The sequence below is a fragment of the Sardina pilchardus genome, chromosome 11 (assembly GCF_963854185.1).
Source record: "Sardina pilchardus chromosome 11, fSarPil1.1, whole genome shotgun sequence".
Classification (NCBI taxonomy): Eukaryota; Metazoa; Chordata; class Actinopteri; order Clupeiformes; family Clupeidae; genus Sardina; species Sardina pilchardus.
This window is the reverse complement of record NC_085004.1, coordinates 27,099,554-27,123,939: the sequence shown is the minus strand read 5'-3', so window position 1 is coordinate 27,123,939 and position 24,386 is coordinate 27,099,554. Positions and strand designations below refer to the sequence as shown.

The window sequence follows — 24,386 nt, the reverse complement described above, 5'->3', positions numbered from 1 at the left end:
AAGCGCAGTGACGTCGTGCTCCAGTTGCCCAATGGGTGTGCGATGTATAAATCCGCTGCTCATCTCTGTAGGAAGTGAAGTCTGCGTGCACTGTAAGGTGCTAGTATGTGCGTGTGTGTTGCTGGGGAGCAAAATGCTTAGAAGCACAGATACCAAACGAATCGACACTGAATTATAACTGCTTTTCCTTATGGATGGATATATAGTCACATGCAGAAAGGAAAAGGGATCATCTGGATGTTGCGTTGGATTGTTAGGTAGGTAAAAAAACACCTCCCGTTTAGGCTACCACATACAGTCATCTAGGTATCTAGCGTTATGCTAGCTGCAGGCTAACACACTAGACAAGCATCCAGTGGTGCTTCCCACCCATGTCTCGATAGCGTGCTAACATTAACAATAACACGATGATGATGTCTGCAATGTCTTTAATGGCAATAGTTTGATATGGCTGCCATAGAATCAGTTTGCTTTGTTCATCTGGCTTATAGTATGGGTATAACGAATAGTATAGGAAGTTGTTCAGGAAAAGGATGCTTTCTTGGGCCTGTTACCGTTAGGTACGCTATCTATGATTTTTCACGTTTTTTGAATTGTTACATTTAGAGTGGCGTTTAGATACAACAGTATCGCCTTCAGGAATTCCTTTACCATGAATTGATACATTGTTTCATGATGATGAATGGTACATAGTTAAGAAGATGCCTTTGTAACTGTTAATTCTGATACACGACGCCGAGGAAAAGAGGAGGGCGGTAAGCCGCACCACCAGCAGTATTTGACAGGTCGCTGTTATATGAAGCCCTCGTCCACATTGCACGACTATGAAGAAAGTGATTTAATTGTTCGTAACATTGCTCTGCTTAGATGCTATTATGCTACCGATGAACCACGCTTATTTCCGAGCCACCAAAAGTAACCAAGAGGGAATAGCTCCAACCAGTGTCTTTCATGCAGAACAAATGGAGCTGTGTTATGCTATGTCATTTCAGTGATTTTAACTGAAAGAGTTTACAGGCTGGCTTTTCAATCATTATGTATGACTAGATTAACTTTCAAAAGATTAGCGTAAATGGAACGATGAAGGGGCCGTTTGGTTTTCATTTTGTCCCCGGCTGACAGTGATCAGAAGCGTCGGTGGCTCCCTTGTCGCTGGTGGGGATGCTCTGGGGGCAGGGGATTATGGACACTAGCCTCTGCTCTGATTATTTACTTTATCCCTCCTGTCAGTTGTGTTTCTGGAGGATGAGGTCATACTGGTCTCTGGAATGTGGGCTAAGCCCTGGACATTTAGGCACCAAAGCTTTATATTATTATTATTATTATTTATTTATTTCATCTTCTCCGTATGATGTCTTGGACATTGCTACTACACTGAATGTTGGAACGTAATAGGTCACAGTTGCAATTTTCATTTAATCAGTCGTATTTGTTTGTAATTTCTATGACCTTTGTGTCAGTGGACAGTGTTATTTCAAGCTGTATGGAGATGTAAGATATCCAATTCAGCCCAGAATCACTGGATCAGTGATGATGTGCCTCTGTAATGTAGCCTAATTTAAACTTTTGTTGACAGTGAACTCTGGCTGTGGGGACATCGATGTACAAGAGCACTTCGGGACTCTTGATTTCAATCGTATTTCCCTGTCTATGCAACCGATCAATTTACTCACCCAGAGTGAACCACGTTTTGCCATCAGCCAATTACCCTACAATCCAGTCATGAATGCATTCCGTAAGAATGCATGGGTCTGTGAGCGAACAGATTTGATAATATGAAACCCACTTCTGACATTTGTTTCTCTTTTTTTCCAGGGTTGACCAGATCACTGTGACTTGAAGTGCAAGGACAAAGAGGATCTGTTTGAAGACCGTGGGTTAGAGGGCACATTCTCGGCAAGGAAGAAAGCAAGAGAGAAGTACGCAAGCTTATGACATTGTTTTTTGTGGCGCTTTTGGTGTTCCCAAATGTGTTGTCTGTTGCTCACAGTGTTACGTCATTAGAATGTGGAGTTCCCTATTTTGTGTTCCTTCCTGTGTGTCTTTCATGACTTCCTGTTTGGTTTGTCTCATAAAGTTGTCTCATGCCTGGGAGAGTTGAATACTTTCTGTACTTCCCTTTTTGAAAGAGAACTTGACTTAACTTAAAATCTAAACCTCCTCACATACCAAATAGGCAAAATCCAATTGCCAAAACTACTGTTTACAGGGATTCTATACTATTGAACATTCAAAAACGGATGCCTGTAAACTGAAACACTGGCAGCTGTGGTCACAGACATAATCATGGACATTAGATCAAAGTTTAATGAAATAGTTTGTGGTGCATCCCTTGTGAATTCCTGCATTCCATCTTGTGTGTCGTAGCAACCATGTCCAACCAGGAGTCTGACGTGTACACCATCTCGCCGGAGATGCCGGCCGTGTTTGACGGGGTGAAGATGGCGGCGGTCGCCACGGTGCTCTACATCATCGTGCGCTGCCTGAACCTGAAGAGCCCCACTGCCCCCCCGGAGCTCACCTACCAGGACACGGCCCTCAACCGCTTCCTGCTCAAGTCCTGCCCACTGCTGACCAAAGAGTGAGTCCTTTACACACACACACACACACACACACACACACGCATGCACACAAGCACAAACCTCAATATCAGTGTGTCTTGGTCTATAAGTAGCATTTTAATGATGATGCCTCATAATGTGAACTAACAGATATAAGATAATTGTCATCTAAAATGATATCTAGGCCTACAAGATGATACAGTATAAGCTACGATTATATTAATCTCAAAGGTATGAGTGTTTGAACATTAGGTGAGATCAGCTGTAAGTTGTTGTGGTGTTGTTAGGCATTTATGTATACTAAACAATCTGTACAGCTTTGAGTTAACTACACCTTACAGAATGTATAAATAGAATACATAATGTATAATGTATCTCCTGCTCTGGATCTGACCGTTTGTTGTCCTAAAAGCATCTGAGCTTTGTCTTATGTAACTGGAGTCCCTGAGTCTTCGTGGCTAGCGTGTTGAGAAGAACAGTTTGATCTATTTGCCCTCCAAATATGTATGTTTGTTTACCAGTGAGATAGACACTGTATGCTTTGGGTGTGTGGACTTTGCTTTTGTTTAATGCTGACAGCGAGAACGAGAGACCTCTCCATCCCTCTCTAATTGTTTGTTTGTTGAGTTGGTCACCTTACACTGCTATGCCATATCTGATAGTGTCCCACTAATAAAGTCAGAAGGACATTACACACTTCCTCTCACACAGCACACGTGGGAGTGGCTGGTCATGCAGGGCTGTGAGTCTGTGACTAATTGTGCTTGGTATGCTTATCCTTTGAACTGAATTCCACGTGGAATGGTACACACCTCTGACTTTGTAAATGAAAGACTACTTTAGGGTGAGAATATCTTCAGATGGTGATTCCTAGTGTTTCTAGTGAGACTTGGTGAACTAGTTTTATGCCGAGGATGTGACCCATAGTGTTTGTGTTTTTTACGCACTAACACAAGTTTACCATTTCTGCTGCTATACATTCTTATGATGAAAATAAAGAAATGGTTAAATGACTTGTCGGCACTTACCCCCAACCACCGGGTGGTCAATGGCCCTTTCATAACATCCTCTGACACAGGCTACCATGGGCATTATGTAATAGTGTTTCCAGCACAGTAGCCACACACACACACACACACACACACACACCCGGAGCCAGGCAGGCTGATCAATGAGTCACCAAGCGGGGACTCGCATTCCCGGTCACAGCCTTGCCCCACCCAACCCCAGCCGCTCCTGTGGAGGGGAAAGTTAAGTCCGAGGGAGGCCGAGGCCCCCCCCCACTGACAGGCGCTCTGTTTCCTCGACGCCCTCAACAAAAATATTTATCTGTGGTGATATAAGGAGGTGGACAAGGAACGTTTGTGCTCAGCGGGCAGGTGTGTTATCGTTGCCATTATCTCAGAGGACACTGATGTGGATGTGAACTTCAGACAGCACAGGGCGTATTGTGATTAGTCAGGACTTTCTTTTCAATAATGAAACGAATGTGGCAGCTCAGATCTCTGATGTGACCCTCTGACACACGAAATCTAGAGCAGGTGTAATGTAGCTATTAGGTGGCCATAAATGAGGATGTGAATCAGCCCTGTGAGCTGCCATTTGCCCTGGACTTTGTGATTCACCTAATGAGATATCATAAGAATTTGAGCAGATTATCTGCTGTCTGGGTCGTCTTAGGTTGTCTTGGCAGGCACACTCTTTTATAGTGTTATTTGAAATCAAAAGTCTGTCAGAAGCCTTGACCATCAAAATGTAACATCTGCAATCTAGGCTATGTGGCCCACCATAAATAGACTATAGTTCATATAGTGTAGTGCTCTCAATGTTTACTGAAACGGCAGCAAGCCCTGCTGTCTCCCTGTAATGCTTTCTCTTTATGGGCATTTTACCCAGAATGCTTATCCCCCAACACACACACACACACACACGCTTTTTTCTCTACAGGATTATCTCATTACATAGTCATTCTATCAGTATTAGCTCGGAAACACTAAGTAGAGGCTTCTGGTAAATTCTCAGCAGGAGCATAACCTCGCCTGACTTCTCCTTATTCTGCTGTGGCCAACCCTGTCTCTCCCTGTCCCCTTATCCTCTTTGTTTTCCTCAGTTGCCATCTAACTCCCCCGCCCCCTGCGCGCGCCCGCGCACACACACACACACACACACACACACACACACACACACACACAGCTGCATACACACATGCACACACACACACTAAACCTGCCGCGTGGTGTTCCAGCGATTTACTCTAACCTGTGCTCTCCATTCCAGCCCTTTTTTGAATGGGTGTGCTCACTATCATCCTTCCAGGCTGATGATGCAATTCCACCTCAACACACTAACACACTATCAATGAACTGTTACAGCTATTGGACCATAAAATGATCAGTGGCGTGATTAGATGTTTAGTTAAGCGCTGGTAGCCCTCAGCAGTCTCAGCAAAGATGCGGTCAAGTTGCCCTAGCGTGCGTGTTATTACGAGCCTGTCGTCCTGCTGCTGGTGGACAGTGTGACCCAGGGCGTAAAAACAAAACAGGCCACCACCACCTCACCTTCCCACTCCTGACATCATGCCTTTTAGTATTTATAGACGCCAGTTTCATTGCCATGCAGACCTTGCTAGTCTTTTGCTGTGTACTGTACTTATCTGTGTACATATTTGACCGACTGCTCATTTGCATGGCGCGATCTGAGGGCCTGTCCCTTCATGAATCACTTGTCAGGCCGTCTAAGGCAGTGTTTTCAAAGTCCGCCGTAAAAAAAAAGGACAGCAAAGTGGCCAAAAGGACAGAAAAGGAGTGGCTTGTCAGTGTTGTGTAATTTGGAAAAGTGGACAAGCGGTTGCATAACAGAAGCACGCTGTTCTTAATCAGAGGTAAACATGACAGAAACCCAACTCCTCCAACTCTAAACATGCCAGTAAAGTATTTCTGCAGAATGGGGCTTAGAACATGACACATCCTTTCCTGTTTGTCCGTGTGTAGAACAGGCTACATTGGGAGCCATGCGGCTGTAAAGTGTCCACACAGACTGTTTTCTCAGTGCTTTAGCGAAATGATGTTTCATTTACTTTTTTGAGTTCCATCCATTGACTTGTTCTGTCCAGCTTTAGTCTTGGGTCACTGGGCCGTGTTCCCAGCTGAAGTGGCATAATCTCAAGTGGAATTTAGGCTACCACTCAACCAGAGCGAGTTCTTGAGACAGGACAGGAAACTGGGTACATCTTGTTCTGACTCTCCACACTACATTACACCCTACTGTAGGCTATCTGTAGGCTAAGGCTAAGCTAATGTCTGTCTTGAGGTCTCTGTAATCAGGTTCTTGATTTAACCTTTTTCACCTCCTTGATTATTTGCCTTTTATCGATGTGATAAGCACAAGGGTCAAGATCACCAGTCCTAGATCAGCTATATTCTGCCCAGTTACATGAGGTAAAGGATAAATGTATAGAACACGGGTTATCGGACAATAAGTTCCGACAGGGCAAACAGGACGGTCTATACATTATCCCGCTTATTACGCGGATAAATAAACTTGAATGAACTTGAATCAAACATTCTTTAGAACACAGCTGATCAATCGTCTGCTTTCACTTTTGAATGAAGTTCCATTGCAAGAAGTGACCGGACTGAATAAGAAGCACAAAGCCCATTTTCCTTGACAGCGGTCTGTTATGCTTAAGCAACATATTATTATACAGAAATATCAGCCCTCCGAGTCAATGGAGCATTCTGCAAGCATTACGAAGAGCCGTGTGTAACAATATGAAATCAAATATGATCAAATTACTGTATTGGTTGTGTCTCTCTGTATGTTTTGACTCCGAGTAGTCTGTGTATCCGTATTATACTGTTGTTGTGTCCGTATAACTGAGATGGTGTGTGTTTGTTCCCCAGGTACATTCCTCCGCTGTTGTTGTGTCCGTATAACTGAGATGGTGTGTGTGTGTTCCCCAGGTACATTCCTCCGCTGTTGTGGGGTAAGAGTGGGCACCTGCAGACGGCGCTCTACGGGAAACTGGGGAGGGTGAGCTCGCCGCACCCCGACGGCGTCCGCAAGTTCCTGCCCATGTTGGATGGTGCCACCGCCACCTTCGACCTCTTCGAGCCCATGGCTGATCACCCGACAGGAGGTTGGCATCACAGTTGTTGACCTGTTTGTCAGTGGCATTTCTGCTGGAAATCCCCCACTGTATGATTAATCATTGTGTGTGTGTGTGCGTGTGTGTGTGTGTGTGTGTGTGTTAGATACAAGAGTCTGTAACTTCTCTCACTGAGGCATGCTCATCTCTATCTGAATGTATGATGGACTGTTTACTGTGCGGTCTGTCCCACTGTAATTGGGCGCAGCCTGATGTCACATGCGGCTGCTAGCTCCTGATGCTAACGTTGCCAGGATGATGAGTAATGGCTGCACAACAGCACCCTTGTCACCACACGTCTTGTGCTGTGTGCTGATGTCTGACCTGCCCATCCTTATTTTGGGTTCCCATGATCACTATCTCAGAATATTTGTTGACGTTTCTCAGAAACCTCTTAGAGCCGTCCTTTGGTCCGTCATTTAGTAAGCAAGTAAATTAAGCGGCTTCTATTAAATCATGTTTGACATTAAGGGAAAGGAGAGAATGCTTTTCCACTGAGCCCAGGGCTATTTGCTTTTTCTTTGTGAGTCCGAAATGATTAACTGGAAGAGCCCATGTATTTCCATAGCAGACTGTAAGCTCTTTGTGGAAGGTTTTTTTTTTTTTGTCATACCAGTGTATTTGTATGAGTGACCTCAATGCAAATGGCGACCTATCAGCTACTGATAGCATTGTTTGGTTTCGTGTTTTATTCTCCACTCTGCAGATGACATCACCATGGTGATCTGTCCAGGGATCGGCAACCACAGTGAGAAGCACTACATCCGCACGTTTGTGGATTACTCCCAGAAGCAGGGCTACAGGTGTGCCGTGCTCAACCACCTGGGGGCCCTGCCCAACATCGAGCTCACGTCCCCGCGGATGTTCACCTACGGTACGGCCCGATCCCTCCGACACACACACACACACACACACTCCGTCCCAGTAGCACATTCTCTCTAAACACATACGCCACTCTGCGGATGAACAGAAAAGCATGAACCCAAATGATGTAGGGTGTGCTTGTGCTTACCCCTCATTGGTGGCTGTTATGTTGTGACGTTAGAGATTAATCAAACTCATTTTCTATATTTTCCATACATTCATTTCAAGCTTCCTCATTCAGTAGGAATTGTCTAAATTGGGGTGGGACTGAAATGCATTGCGTATTTCAAAATCAGCTGGGAGGATCCATCAGCAGGGTTTGTGTCACTGTGTGCGTCACTTGTTTGTGGGTAGTGTCACAAGTTTGTTTTGCAAAGTCCGTAAAGACGCATTGGCCATTCGTACGTCCGGCCTGTGCAGATGTTGGACGCAGTGCTAGTGCAGTTGTCTGTGTTTGTGGGTTGTGTGTCTGTCTTGTGTGCATGTTTGTCTTGTGTTCCTTGTCTTTGTGATTATTTATACGCCTCAATGGGATTCAGCGGTAAGGGGCGCTGTATAAAGTGTCCTCTTTTCATCCCCACCTCCTCTACCTCTGCTGTCCTAGTAAGACTTCCCCTTTTTCATCTCCTACAGTAGGAACATACTGTATTCTGTAGGCTGTAGTTCCCTTTCGGACTTTTCCTGTTACCGTATCTAGGGCCCTCGTAGTTAAGACAACAACACTGTAGGTGGAAATACCCAGCCTTATAAAGTAAAAGAAACGGTTTCTGTTTCTGACTCAATTGGTGTGAAGTGTATTTATAGCATAGTTTCAAATGATTCTAATGTGGGCTTGTTGACTTGTGAAATCAAGGATATATTGGTAAGTCGATATCCTTCATAGTTTCGCTTCACTTTTTGGTTTCAAATGGGTTAATTATACACCCATCTGGCATAAATGGGTTAAGAGGGACAAAACAGAGATCTTTTATCCTCAAAAGATAATTGAAATCTAAAAAGACTTTTCAGGCTAAAGGCTAAATGTGAATGCCCGAGGGGAGGTCTTGAGTGTGATGTGTGATGTGTTGTGTGTGTGCGTTGCTCTCAGGGTGCACATGGGAGTACGGGGCGATGGTGGGCTACATCAAGAGGGCGTACCCCCAGACACAGCTCATCGTGGTGGGCTTCAGCCTCGGGGGCAACATCGTATGCAAGTTCCTGGGCGAGAACCGCGCCAACCAGGAGCGCGTGCTGTGCTGCGTGAGCGTGTGCCAGGGCTACAGCGCACTCAGGTGAGTGTGTGTGTGTGTGTGTGTGTGTGCGGGAAGGTGTATGTGAGCATTTCATCCTGCATCTGTTTTTTGGTTGCTCCTTTTTCCACTTTGTCAGAGAAACTGTGGCTGTCAAGCTGGGCGACACTGCAGTTATCTTTAGTATCTACCACAACAGAGACTGTTCACTGTCACATGAAAAAGTCAAAGCATTATATTTAGATCTTCATTTTTCGCCAAGCATTGCTACATTAACAAATGGATGGCATTTCTGATCACTGAGCATTCTTATTGCTGATGAAGGTGCACATGTTCTTTTGAGGCTGTGCGTATCAGTGGAAAATCATGTCTCCCGGGGGGTGGGGGGGTGGGGGGGTCTGCATGTGGTTTTGTGCTGTGCTGGGGGAGGCAGGCCATAAGCGGTACGTGTGCATTCATCTGTCTGCTGTTTGGGCGCATTCCTGCCCATTGAAAGGTGTGCGGGGTCAGGCACAAGCTCACGCAACACAGCACGCTGGTGCAAGCCTTTGTTGTGGAGGTGGGACCCAAGCCGATGCATTTCGTATGTGACCTGAAAGTTAGGGATGTCACCATTACAGATTTTGGTGTCACGATTGCCACCATTTATTTTGCGTGAATTCATTACTAAACTTAGGAATTGTGATATGTTTAATTTCACGGTATTGCGGTGCAACGTGCAACACTAGCCTTGAGCAACACCCTTGGCGTCTTTTAGATACCCACAATAGTCCCATACGGCAGACTTCAGACTTTTATTTTTTTACTGATTGTCTTGTCTTGCAAGGTGGCATTTGGCAATGTCCGACCCAGCCTGATATTTACCACACACACACAGACACACACACAGACACAGTTACATGTACACATATACTGTGTGTACCCATGCGGCAAGGTTTCCATGGTGCTTGTTTGCACACTCACACACTACCACTCCCCATATTGTTCAGAAGTCTGACTGACGATATGTCCCTGCAGCTCACACCAGTGGAATGCGCGGTGGCTCTGTGTCATTATTGTCCTGGTGCTACACACACAGGTGAAATGTGGGCCTGGGAAGGCCAGTCACCACCAGAGCTGTCTAGTGCTGTATATAATACTGTAGGCTGGCCCAGACAGGTGAAGAGAATGTTACAATGCTCAGTGTTAATGGCACTATCTAAATAGAATGGAGTTCAACTTTGTGTGCGTGTTAAAATGTGCTGTATGAAATGCCCCGCAAAACACCGCGTTGCACTCTAAATGTGTTTCCTTTGTTTCGTAATACATCCTTCAGTATTTTTAGCGTTCAGATTTTTATCAGGAACCTTTGATGATGAACAATTGTGTTTTGTTTTATTTATTTTCACTCAGGGTTGCTTATAGTTTAAGTCAACAGAACTGTTCCATTGCATTCTGGAAACTACTTTGTTGAATGAGAGGATGGCGTCCTTATTTTGCGTACGTGTGTGTGTGTGTGTGTGTGTGTGTGTGTATGTGTGTGTGTTTTGTGCTGATTACCCAGCATCGTGCTTAACTTGAATCTTGACTGTTGTCTTTCAAATTCAAATTCAAATTCAAAGGGTGCTTTATTAGCATGACTGTTTGTTACAGCGTTGCCAAAGCTACAGTAATCAATATCACAAAGAAAAGAAAATATAAGTGCATTATGCAATGCATACACATATGAGTGCAAAATAAACAGTAGTGGAAATGTGTGTATGTATGTGCGTGTGTGCGTGTGTGCGTGCGTGTGTGCGTGCGTGCCTGTGTGTGTGTGCGCACGTGTGAGAACATATGTTTTTCGTGCATATGTTTTTCTTACTGTTTACTGTCCCTCAGGTTATGACATTTCAGGACGTACTGTGCGGCCAGGGCAGCAGAGGGCCCTTCACCAAGAATTATGGCTAGTTTTTCGTTGTCTAAAATGTCTTCAAAATTTGGTATACTTTGTTTTAAGTTTGTGAAAAACGTTTGTCTTAAATTTTCATATTTTTTGCAGTGGAGGAGAAAGTGCTCCTCTGTCTCAACCTTCTCTGCCTGACAGTGACCACATATCCTTTGTTCTTTTGGCAGCCAGGTTTTCCTGTGCCTGCCTGTTTCTATAGCTAGATTGTGGTCACTGAGCCTGTATTTGGTCAGGACTTGCCTCTGCTTCATATCTCTGACAGAGATGAGATACTCTGCCAATTCATATTCTCTGTTTAGGATCAGATAGGTATTCATTCTACTTTGGTTGGCAATTTGGTTTGTCCAATGATCTAAATATTCTTCTTTTACTTGATTCATTATTTTGTTGACTCTGATTGGTGTTTGGGAAGCAGCGCTGGACTGAGCTTGGTGTTTATTAATTGTTGTTATTGGGTTAGTTAACTTCAGTACCAGCTGGCTCAGAGGACACTTTTCAGGGTTCATTTCTTGGGTTTTCAATGCCTCAAAATGGAGGGAGTTCTTGGGACTGTTGTTCAGGTGCATCCAAAATTTCAAGCTTCTTTTCTGAATTGGTAATGCCAATGGAAAACGGCCTAATTCTGCCCTACATGCATTGTTGGGTGTTTTTGTTTGAACTTTTAGCATTGATCGGCAGAATTCTGCATGTAGGGCTTCAATTGGATGCTTGTCCCACTTTGTGTAGTTGTGCATGCTGAGTGGACCCCAAACCTCGCTTCCATATAGCGCAATAGGCAGGATTATGCTGTCAAATATTTTGCTCCAAACTGTAATTGGGATGTTTATTTTGTGGAATTTTCTCTTTATTGCATAGAATGCCCTTCGGGCTTTTTCTTTTAGTGCATTCACTGCCATGCTGAAACTGCCTGATGCAGTAATTACTAGACCAAGGTAAGGGTACTGCATTGTGTGCTCTAGGACGGTTTCCTTCTCTTTTTCCCTTTTTCTCTTGCTTTTCTCCATTCTCTGTGCTTGTGTGTGTGTGTGCACGCATGCAGGGCACAGGAGACCTTCCTTCAGTGGGATCAGTGTAGGAGGTTTTACAACTTCCTGATGGCTGACAACATGAAGAAGATCATCCTTTCACACAGGTACAAGCCCACATTCATCGTGCGTTCACACATTCATCACACATTCACACATTCATCATGCATTCACACATGAATCACACATTCGAGTCACATGTTTATCATACATTCACACATTAATCACGTACTGTATTTGCAAACTTGGCACAACCAAACTGAGCCTCACTCTCCAGTGCCAGTACATTCAGGTGTTTTCCCTCAAGTGTCATGATTCAGTCCTTGTCATGTCTTTTTTCGCTGGAGAAAAATATTTTAGAATGCATCATAGATTGGCACAGCAAAGTAATCATTTCCAGGTGTTTTGTTGTGCACCTAACTTTGGAAGGCATAATTTTCTTGTCTCGCACACTCCCACGGATACATTATTTAAGAACACACACACGCACACAAACACTCCCACATAGACAGACACACACACTTACAAATTCCTTTGATAACTCAAATAATAAGATGTTCATAACTGTCTGTTCAAATGTCTGTTCAAAGAGCCCCACGAAGTTCGCCAATAAGGAAAAGCGCCCAAAGCCTTTCCTCTGTTGTGAATCTGCAAATTCTCTCTCTCTCTGTTTCTCTCTCTCTCTCTCTGTTTCTCTCTCTGTCTCTCTCTCTCTGTTTCTCTCTCTCTCTCTCTCTCTCTGTTTCTCTCTCTCTCTCTGTTTCTCTCTCTCTCTCTTTCTCTCTCTCTCTCTGGTGTTTGGTGAGGGTTGTGGGGCGTGGTCGCTGTGCTGGGAATGCTGTGTGTGTGTTGTTCTCAGGGGAGCATTCCTATGGCTCCCCTCAGGTGCATTCCAGGCCTGTGTTGAACATGAGGCACGTGTGCTGCAGACCAGTGGCAATAAGAGCTGGAGTCTCTCTAATGGAACCTGCCTTCTTTACAACACACAACGCCACTCTGCTGGTCCAGTTAACTCAGAGAACGACTGTGGTGTCTGTCCTATGTTAAAGGGCTATGATGCTGACATTGCTCTTTGTGTGTGTGTGTGTGTGTGTGTGTGTGTGTGTGTGTGTGTGTGTGTGTGTGTGTGTGTGTGTGTGTGTGTGTGTGTGTGTGTGTGTGTGTGTGTGTGTGTGTGTGTGTGTGTGTGTGTGTGTGTGTGTGTGTGTGTGTGTGTGTGTGTGTGTGTGTGTGTGTGTGTGTGTGTGTGTGTGTGTGTGTGTGTGTGTGTGTGTGTGTGTGTGTGTGTGTGTGTGTGTGTGTGTGTGTGTGTGTGTGTGTGTGTGTGTCTGTCCAGGGGCAGCCTGTTTGGCAGCAGCTCCAATAAGATGCTGGACATCAACGTTAGCCGGCTCTACACCTGCACCTCCCTCATGCAGATCGATGACAACATCATGAGGTGAGAGTTCACCTCATTCACAGTCTACCAGGGCCTCATGGATTAACAATAACCCAGCTGTAGCCCAGGAAATATAATAAGGATAAAAGCCCAAGTGTAGATTAAGGGCCTGTGTCCACCAATCACATTTTTCTATGTGCTGACAGCACCCTCAACCTCATTTTCAGAGCACTTCAGTCAAGTGTTTATTGTTGCTAGGTTACAACGTTTTGATTGGTCATCGAGAGAGAAGTGACACTGATGAGAGAGATTTCAGCTTTCAGCGTTCTGAGCGCTGCGGAAAAAAACAGTCACCGTCGAGGACTTTTTTCCGCCGAGGATACTGAGCCCTGTGAACGCTGAACTTGATAGGATTTGTATAGGAAATAGCCGCCGCCAGCACAAAATTGGTGGACATGCAGTAGGCCCTAAGAGTAACTGTTTTAATGTATGAAATGAGATTGTAACTAATGCGTTACTAGTACACAAGAAACAACTGGATTTTGCTACATTTTCTTCAGCTATAAGCTTAAAACACGGGGTTAGTTAATATGGTATTTATATGGTTTTGTGTCTTTTAACTCACATATAACACTGTCCTGCGGCTTATGCACAATGCGGCCAATACACAGGAAATTACTGTAATAAGAAGTGCCCTAACCCTAACCTAGAGGCCACTTTGACAAAGTATTGTAACAAGCACTTCTTAGATGTTACATAATTATTGTTACATTGTACTTCACTGTACTTTTTATTGTTCCACTGTACTTCATTATGTAGATAAACTGGAATAATGACCCCGTAAAATAAAGTGTTGCCCTGTGAACCTACAGTAGCTAATTTTTATCTTAATTTTATTACTTTAAATTTGACTTGCAAATACCTCTCCTTGATCTCTTCCTGCCTTCACATCCAAACAGCTTTTCCCATCTCATCTTCTCCTTTACCTGACTCTGTTTCCTCGTGAGCCTGTCTATTCTCTGCCTGTCTCTGCCTGCCTGTCTCTCCCTGTGAGCCTGGATCTGATTATGTTTTCTTTTCCATTTTCTAGGAAATTCCATGGCCACAGTTCCCTGAAGGAATATTATGAGAAGGAGAGCTGTGTGCATTATATTCACAATGTGAGTGAAACACACACACACACATACGCGCACACGCACGCACATACACACACACAAACACGCACACACACACACACACACACACACACACACACACACAGAGACACACACACTTCTCTTATCAGACTGCAAGCTGCTGAAAGGACATCTGGCCGGTGGATAAACTCCCACCCTTAGAGACTCATCTCGAAGATTAAAGTACTGTAGACTGTTTGTCCACACAGTGAGGGAGTTGTTTGAAGGTGGTGCCCTTCATTTAGCATTAGCGCATTAGCAGAGAGCTAATGAGAACTCTTGAAAATGGCCCACAACTTTTAATGATGTACTGTAGCTCAGCAGTTGCTGAGTCAGGCTGGCGAGGCAGTTTTGTGCTATGGGTGTGGGTATGTGGGTGACGTTGCCCGTATGTGTCTGCCTGCAGGTGAACGTTCCACTGTTGCTGGTCAACTCGGCAGACGACCCGCTCGTGCACGATTCTCTGCTCACCATTCCACGCACACTCGCAGGTAAGTGTGTTTTAAACAGGAACCACCACGAGCAAACACAAACCCCCCAGCAACAACAATCACCAACAACAAGCGAGTACCAAGAGTGACCATAGCCAGCAAACGCAGCAACTGGAAATGTGTACATCAGTAAATGTCACACGAATAGTACACAGACATACTCCGCTATTCTGGTAGTGCACACACACACACACACACACACACACACACACACACACACACACACACACACACACACACACACAGATACAAACTTGTCTGGGTATGCAGGGAAGGTTCAGGAGAAGGTCAATGTACAGTAGGAACAGGAATGTCGGTTACTGATCTCTTGAGGCTGCCCCTCTTTACTCTCTTCTCTCTTCTCTCTCTCCCACTGTGCTGCTCTCTGGTAAACAGTAGAGCCCGGTCGATATGGAATTTCAAAGATCGATACCGATTTTAATATTTCAATGGGGATTTTAGAAGAAAAAAAAAAACATTTTTAACAAACACAATCTAAAAGTGTGCTCAGATATTTAGCATATTGAAAAGGTTGGGACATTGGTATCTAATGAAAGGCTCTCATACAATAAATTATGAAGTAATTATTATGAATAATAGTAGTGTCAGGTCTTTGTTCTTATCTGTGATAAACACCAGGTTCTTTTACACACAATTAATAGCTTTAGTCAGTGCGATACTTTATGTGATTGAAAAGGAAAATTGCATACGCAATTGCAGCTTACGGCTTGAACACGTTGCCTGCGTCACTTCTGTGGAACAGCTCCGTTGCGTGTCGACCTTCATTTCAGTGGCCATGTTAACAGATCACAGAAGCCACACTGTCTCAGCTCTATCCACACCTCAGCCGGCTCGAACCGTGCTGCAACCACAACCCAGTTAAAGGATAGAGGGATCTATTTTTTTCGGTTCTGTGCAGAAATACATTGGAAAGATCAGTTGAGTCATAATTTGTGTTTTAAAAGGCGACGAGGACGCTACATACTCACTGTTAACAGAATTCAATAGTGTGATACTGTGATTGGAGAGGAACATTTTATAATGTTAGATAAAGTCTATATCATATGATTCGTTTTGGTACTCTGTCGCTCTTGCGAGTGCTATTTTGTGCGGAGCCCAACACAAATCTTTGGGCCATTGGCCCAAACGACAAAAAATGGCATTTGATAACACTATTGTTGTGGCTAACTACCTTAGCTATAACTGTATAACTACCTTAGCTATAACTGTATAACATGTCAAGTGCTCATGTTACTCTGCTGTTATGTTTCACACATGCACCAGCAATCAAGTTAGCCTTCATCAGAATGCTAGCTAACATTATTTTACTGTTGGATGTCATGTTAGGCTGGAGAGACAATACTAGACATTTAGATGAAGGATTAGTATTTGGCTTTCCTTTACTTCATTTAAAAATGGTTATTGGCATTATAAACCCTGAGGCCAATAGATTGGGAAATGGCTAATATTGGCCAATAATATCAGGACATCAGTCGGGCTCAAGTAAACAACTGCACTCACTATGCTAAAGTAAACAAGTGTCTAGCAAAGGGCTTATAAATGTAGACCGAGCTGTAATATATCAGACACAAGGCGTTATGTTAGATCAGATGTAATCAAGTGTACGGCTAAAACTTTAAGACAGTTGAAGGTTGAAAAAGCTGGGAAGGCTGTAGAAGGTGGAGGAGATTCTGCATTGCATAAAGACTGAGTGAAGCTCATTAGTGTAATGCCAAGACCTCTGCTCTGTAGACTGTGTGTTTTCTCAACCTGGAATCAGTGAGAATGAAGCTTTGGCTACGAGCCCACTGTGTGTTCTCTCCACCTGGAATCAGTGAGAATGAAGCTTTGGCTATGAGCTCCACTGAGACATGTTTTGCAACTCTGTTCAGCCCAGTTTGTCGTCTCAGCCAAAGCGCTCTCAGAGTCACTTGTCAAGTGGCGTATCAACCCACTGGCATGAAGCAGGGGCAGAACAGTGCCAGGCTCTTGAGTCCCAGAGAAGAGCCCTCTCGAGCCCACTCATGCCAGGCTTGCATGGCGCCCCGTCTTCAGATTATAGACACGATGAGAGGATTGTAGATCACAGGGGCGTCATGGCCGGCGCCAAACATCTCTCTCTGTCCTCCCCCCGCTTCCCGAAACACTTCCCGTCCCACCTGCGACTCCACTTTCTCCACACCCTTCACATGCCTCAGACCGTTTTAGCACGCCGAGGGCATCTCTGCTTAGTCATTGCTCCCTATGCCCCATGCCCCCTCATAACAAACGCAAAAAAAACAAACCAGGTAAAGTAGTAATTATCTGAAACTGGATCAACGTTGCTAGTTCTAGAATGACACAGGTCAGTTGTGGGACTGCCGAGTGGCTCCTGGTGGTGTTGACCACTCGGCTGGCGTGCGGAGCTCGGAGGAATGTGAACCGGGCGGCAGGGATGTTATTTACAGGAGTGGGCTGGTGTGCGTGTCATGCGGCAGAGGCTGTAGGCTGGAGGCATCGCTTCCTTCCCTAGAGAGTGTTGATTTATCGGCGGCTCAGCTGTTCCAGGTTTGGGAGGTTTGGGGGGTTTGGGTGGGGGTGGGGGGGAGTCAGGTTACCGTGGTTACTGGCAGGCCAAGTGTCTGCGTCCTTTGCCCCAGAGATGCCTGCTTCACTCGCCTGGCATGGCACAAAAACCGTCACGTGGCATGCTAGGAACATACTGGAGATTCTGAAACACACACACTAGGGATGTCACGAGAACCGATACTTGCGATACCTCTCGATTCCAAAATTAAAAAACACCGGCGATGCCCATTTTTTCGAAGCACCGTAAGCACCGACGCCAGCATAAGCATCGGTGCTGCGACTCTTCCGGAACTGATGGGGGCAATACAGTGTTTCCCACACATAGACTAATTTGAGGCGATGCGCCACAGATTCAGCACCGGCCGCCACATATGGTTTCGTTACTTTTTATTTTATTTATTTATCTATTTTTCAACGCTATTGAAAAACACGCAACATTCGTTAAGCTGAATTTCCTTTCCCTGCTCTCCCTCTCTGTCACTCACGCGTCTGTCTCTCATGCATGCACACACACACAGTCCCCTCCGTGCACACAGCGTCTGTCTCCATGAAAACCAACCAATCATTCCTGGAAGCGTGGTCATACTGATGCACCTGACGCTGCCCGGGTGGATAGTTCTTCTTCCACATCGTTTGTAGACTATGCGTGCAACTTTACCAAACAGTAGAAGTAAACTCACTCTCCTTGGCCCGCTCTCGTGCGTGGTCAATGGACACCCGCCCACGACATGCACATTTAATCCAAATAAAACATTCACAATCGTGAACGCAATGACGCACAGAAGACGACTAGCTAAATTGCTGTTTAAAATCCGGTTAGCATCATTAGCAGGCTATGCAGCAGACATTTGATTAAAACTTGCATTCAAGTTGACTGACCATCTCAATACCAATGTTTTTCAACTCCAAGACTTAAAAGGGCCTGTCCCAAGGAGAAAAAGTAGCTTACCTTGAAACTTAAACACATGTGGGGATACTGAACAGTCCAACCAGCAGAGTAGCCTATGATAAGATTAGCCTGCTACTTTGTTTACAATATTTCAACCAGACGGCTGAATTTAAGAGGTGGAGTTGTAATATCAATAGTTGGCTATAATCTGCATAAAGTTTGCTGTTATGAAGATCAGAAATTTCAGTATATAGAATGTATGAATAGTTACAGAATGTGTGTGTGTTTCAAATAAAGACTTTGCATCTTGTAAAAAAAATCATTCACATTATATGAAAGCAAAGCGATAAAAAGGCGATGCAAGTTGTTGGTTTTTATACAGTAGGCTACAATCCATTAGAAAAGTGATTGAATTAATTATGTGTAAGCCTGTGATATGCTTGCAATTGGATACTGTATTCTGTTATGCACTGTAGAAATTATATTTCAGTATTCTGCAAATATTTAAAGAAATTCATTAAGTACATGGGATTTTAGAAAATCCTTTTTTTATACGATAGTATCGAATTTGGCATCGAGAATCGTGTAATTTTGCTGGTATTGGCACCGACTACTGATTTTTTGGTATCGTGACACCCCTAACACACACACAGACCGACACAAACAAATTCTCGCTGAAGATAGATAGACAAATCCGCGGGCAGAAGCTCTGCAGCTGCCAAGGTGCATAAGCTTGCGTAAGAGAGGGAGGCCATAGATGCTCTGATATTAACAGCATGCCCCGCTTATCAGGCTTGTTTTTTTGCACAGGATTACTCCGTGCTCTCTCTCCCCCCTCCGTCTGATAGGTTTGGTAGCCCTGCGTTAACATTTGCTTTGATAAGCGCTTCAGTAGGTAAGTGTAAGGTCACTGTTCCAGCCCAGGAATGCGTGGACGTCCACACACACAGACTAGAGTGCAAATGCAGAACATTAGGTGGACATGCTGTGCAATAAACCGCTCACTGCGCACGTATCGTACCCACAATTAGACATACGTATACAGTATATAGCCCTTAAAATTATGGTGAAATGGTTTGCTTCTATGGGATTTACAATGCTGCAGTTATTTGTTCCTCGGTTAATTTTCCAATGTCTTCATCAGTGTTGAGCAAATTGATTAGAAATATCAATTTGAAAGATGAAGTCTCCCCCCCAGCACACACACACACACACCCACACCTCATCCTCTTCCCCACCTGTCTGTTTGTGTGTCTGTGGTCCTAGAAATGTGTTGTTCTGTAATGCTGGGGATCAGGCTTTTCGTAACTGATTGTGAAAATCTGCTTTCCCCCACCCCTTCTCTCTCCCTCCCCCTCTCTCTCTCCCCCTCCCCCTGTAGAAAAGAAAGAGAATGTGGTCTTCGCACTGTCCCTGTACGGCGGGCACCTGGGCTTCTTCGAGGGCGCTGTGCTCTTCCCGCAGCCCCTCACCTGGATGGACAAGGTGATCCTGAGCTACGCCAACGCCATGTGCCAGTGGGAGAAGCAGAAGCCTCAGTGCCAAAGCAGCAGCGGGCACACCGCTACCGCCCCGTGCCAGGAAGAAGCCACCCAATCCTAGAGCGCACTGGACCTGCCTCTCTAACCGCACCCTCACTACTCACCCCCCCCCCCCCCCCCCCACCACACCTACACCCCCAACCTGCCCACTCACCCGCCCCATGTCTACTCTCACTGTGCTTCGGTGCCCACCGCCTTCCCCCACAATTTGACCTTTTGACCCTTGAAGCCTCATCCCGCTGTCCGCCGAGTCGCCCACATCACCTTACCCGAGGAAGCATCCTGAGGAGTTTTCCTTCAATGCCTTTGTGCAAGTGGCAATTTTTTTCGGAAGAATGAGAGAAGGAATTTTTTTTTCTTTCTCTCTGTCATTCTTGAAACGTCTCATCCACTTGCCCAGAGAGGGGGAAGTGTGAGAGAGAGGGAGAGAGAAGAGACGCACACAAACCACGTTGACCAAAACAAAACTTGAAGAAGAAAAAAAAAAATAACCGGAAAAAAAAACAAACAAACCACACAAGTGACTTTTGTTGTTATGTTTGGAGAGCACGGGCACTATCGTCTCAGCTCCTGAGGACCATGCGGAGGACCGACGGCCTCCGTCTTTACAGGATGGCTCGCGCTGTGGGACGCCCACGAAAGGTTGGCCAGACAGAACGGCCTGCTGCTCACGCCAGGAGCTTCTGCTCCACCTGCTTCCCAAAGGACATCCAACACAAATGCACATTCTGCTCCACACTCGGCGTCTAATCTACAGTGGGTTAGCCAGCACTGTGTGCTTCTGTGGGAAAATGTACACCCCGTTGTAGTGGGAGGGGGGGGGGGGATATCTCTCCAGAGTTTAAGGTTCTTGCTGTAGTTTTTTTTTCTTTTTTTTTCCGACCTTTAGCTCTGTACTACAAAACCGACAGTTGTGCTTCTCTTTCACTAAAAGTCTAAAAAGGTGAAACTTTTTTTTCACGTTGTGCTCGTCGGGATCGAGCGTTCCCCCCCCGACCACGCTGAACATGCCAGACCTGCCACCTTGCCAACACATGTTTGAGCCTCGGCAACACATTCCTGCAGATCACCTCAGCCTGATCCAGTTTTCTTACAAAAATATACAAAAGCACTTTAATTTCTTCTGCCATGAAAATGTCTTGAAAGCATAGCTAGATGAGGCGTTTTTTTTCTTTTTTTTTTTTTCTCTAAGATGAGTAGGATGTGCTAGTTGAGCCAGCGGTGGGCAGATTGGCATGGGTAGACATGAGAGAGACAGGTCAGCTGAGCAGTTCCTGAACCTTTACTTTATGAAAACCATCAGTCGTGTAACATGTTTGGAGTCAAATGGACCTTAACAACTGCTCTTAACAAAACACATTGCTTATGTGATTCTTCTTGTATGGTAAAAGAAATGGACCTCCGAGATTCCAAAGTTCTTATCTATGATTTAATACAGTGTTTTTGACCGGATGGTTGGAGACTACTATTCTATAGGCCACGTAAGTCCTTCTGTGGCCTGGTGACCTATTGATCTCTCGTGTTCACCCGAATATGAAGCTGTTTCTGCGGCCAAACCCGTAGTGTACTCCACCAGTGTCTCCCATAGTTAGGCCCACCAGTGTGCTATTGTGACGGAGTGTGTTGTCTCACACCACGGTTTGGAGAGCCACTCTGTTGGAGGCATATTCCAGAGCGTTGAAGAACCTAATGGCCTGCGAGGGAAGGATTTCCTAGCAGGTGGTTCTAGAGGCTTCAGGTCATTTTTTTGCCCTGTGAAGCATGTAGTACAGACTGTAGCATTTGAAATGCGATCTGAACAGACATGTCCTGGCCAGAAATGGACAGGCATGAGTAAGTGGTACCTCTGAGACACTGGCCCCGTGACAGCTGTTTTGTAGACCTGGACACACCAAAGCTGCGTGGCTCGGGCCTTTTGTTTTTGAAGAGGCGGACCTTTAAATGAAGATCTACGTTTTCATTCCCCAGTGTGAATCCATTTGAACCTTTTTTTTGGTTGTTGTTTATTGTTGTGTACCGTGCGGAATGGCACTGAAAAGCATGCATGTCTGGTTTTAGAAGTTGCGTAGATAGATTGTGTGGATGTGTACACATTCAGAGGTGGATAGCGAGTCTGGCCTGATTTTTAAAGAAGTGCTCTCATCGCACTTAGTTCTGGTGCCTGTTGGCATTCGTTTTGTGCTGTTTGTCTTTGGTGCAGTGACGACGGTAATACAAGAGGTGGCTGTGTCTTCCAAATCGGGGCATAGTACATGACTTTATCTGCGATTATGTAACTTGTATTTAGTTTGAGGTCTCTTGACCAGTGCATCCTTCAGACAAATGACCCATATGCCCATGTGCATCCAACAAGCTAATGGCACTCAGTAGTATAGGATTAGACGGGGGGATAAAGCCCAATCCGGTCCCGCATATTCTAAACGGCTCTAGAACAAACATGGAATGAGGTAGTCTTTTCTGAGAGACTCTGGGACTAAAACATGTTATTTTGGTCATAGGAAGCTTCAGGAATAGCCAAGGCAGTGCATCTCTTTTTTTCATTTATATGTCGTCGCAACCTTTTGGAAGTGCCAGGACGCAGGCAAACCTCACTGTAATCTGCCATCCAACATCAGTGGTGCGTCTTTGCTGCAATGACTCCCCCTGCTGTCAGTTGTTTGTCATTGACTCTTTTAGTTTAGGAAGAGAAGTAACTGAGAGACGTTGACCAACTCCCACATTTCTAGTCTATCCACGGATTTAAACTGATAAGGGACCTTATTTTGTCAGTGAAATGCCAATCAGCCGTGCTCAACAGACACCACCCTCCCCAAACGCCCTTCCTTCCTTCCTTCCTTCCTCCCTTGCTTCCTTCAGAAGCCCTACAGGGGGCCGGAACCCTCTATGTTTGGCTTCTGGAAGGTTCCGGTCTCTGGTCTGACCCACCAGCATAGTGCGTCCTGGCTTCAGACAGACCCAGCTGCAAACCACATGAATGAGGGCATAACACCTTTTTTTTGTGTTTGTTTTTTAAAGAATGTCTCACCTAACTTTGCACAGTGAATGCTGGCGATTTCTTGAGATATCTGCTCGGAAACTCCTCTTCAAGGTTATTTTTTTGTTCCGTTACTTTTTGTTTCACATTGTTTTTGTATTTTATAGTGTTAATAATTATTGTCTGTTGTTTATTTGCTTGTGTAAGTGTTATGGGAAAATGTTATTTGAGTGTGTGAGTGTTGTTTTGAATGGACACTGGTGTATGGACGCATCATATCACCATTGCTGGTTATATACCAAATCACTAAATCACCCACTTAAAGAAAACAACTAAAAAGAGAAGATAACATGGAAATGATAAAAAGAGAAAAGAATAATGTTAAGTCCTATATGCATATGTGTGCATATGTTTGTAAAATAGACAATATATTTATAGTTATGTTATTGGGACCAGGGGCAATCTTACAGAATTATGAGAAAGCAATAATGTGTAATACTCCTCCCATGCTCAACGCCAAATCAGACAATGTAACTTGAGAGAGCATGTAGTGTTGGAATTTATTACGGGGACAGAAAGGTGGGAAGAAAAAAAAAACATTTCCAAATATTGAATAATATAGTAGGTATCATAAAAATAAATGACTCCTCAAAAAAAAAAATCAGAAGCAAAATGCACAATGGTGCCACATGTTGTGGGGTGACGTCCCTGCAAATTACCAATAGAGTTAAAAGTTTTCTGTAAGTAGCAGGGGCCTAGTGAAGAGCTCTAATTTCGCTTCAGCCCACACTAATAGTCTCTACATCCTAGAGTAGGAGACTGAATAATATTCTGGGCCTTTCTGGGAAAGCTACAGCTAAAACTAAAAGGACTAATTCACAGTTTGTACACTCTGCGTTCAGAGATCTTAGGGATCGTTTGAGCCTCCTTATGTACATCGGACTGTTGTGCTCAGCAACGTCCACCCACGAGTCGCCTGTCAAACACACTGCTTCTGTAGTATCCAGTCTTTACTCATCTCAGGGAGAAGAGTTTCATGACACTGTTGCTTGCATTCATGTTTGTGAGAAATAAGAAATGGCTGTGGTGGAAGTAGGGTTAAAACGGAAAGTGTTTTTTTGATGTGAGCCTCAGTGTTTTTGAACTCTTCTCCTTACTTCAACAATTCCATTCAGATGTAGATATGTGACTGTTTTGGAGTTGCAATCCTGATTGAAATCTATTTTGGGCCTTCAGCTGTAACCATACCATGAGTTGAGATCACCAGTGTGTTTTTGTTTGAGGGAGAAGATAAACAAACATGGTGTGTGATGTAATAATTTATGAGAATATGGTTATTGTGTTCCACAAATAAAATATTTTCTTGTAAATGTTGTGTTTATGCAGTGTTCTTTGCCCACACAAAGTTTGAGTTATATTCTTATCACCTGCTCTCCGTCCCTCATGCAATATACACCAAAGGCTCTACTACAACACTTCATAGTACACCGAGTTCTTTGGTAGAGCAAACAAGCAAATACAGACCGGCTGCCAGTTACATAAAGAACATAGTATAACAGTGATTCATTTTTATATTGTATTGTATTATACATCCACCATTTTACTCAGCATTTGGAC

General features: G+C 44.5%; 1 protein-coding gene across 1 annotated transcript; it reads left to right on the top strand.

Moving 5' to 3' along the window:
* Positions 1-89: 89 nt before the first annotated feature.
* abhd2a (abhydrolase domain containing 2, acylglycerol lipase a) lies at positions 90-24,139 on the top strand. Its single transcript, XM_062548968.1, has 11 exons — positions 90-257; positions 1,816-1,919; positions 2,368-2,581; positions 6,524-6,699; positions 7,415-7,582; positions 8,660-8,843; positions 11,768-11,860; positions 13,090-13,191; positions 14,222-14,291; positions 14,713-14,797; positions 19,636-24,139. The coding sequence occupies exons 3-11, from the start codon at positions 2,373-2,375 to the stop codon at positions 19,854-19,856; spliced, it is 1,308 nt and encodes a 435-aa protein (XP_062404952.1). The 5' UTR covers positions 90-257; positions 1,816-1,919; positions 2,368-2,372; the 3' UTR covers positions 19,857-24,139.
* Positions 24,140-24,386: the final 247 nt, after the last annotated feature.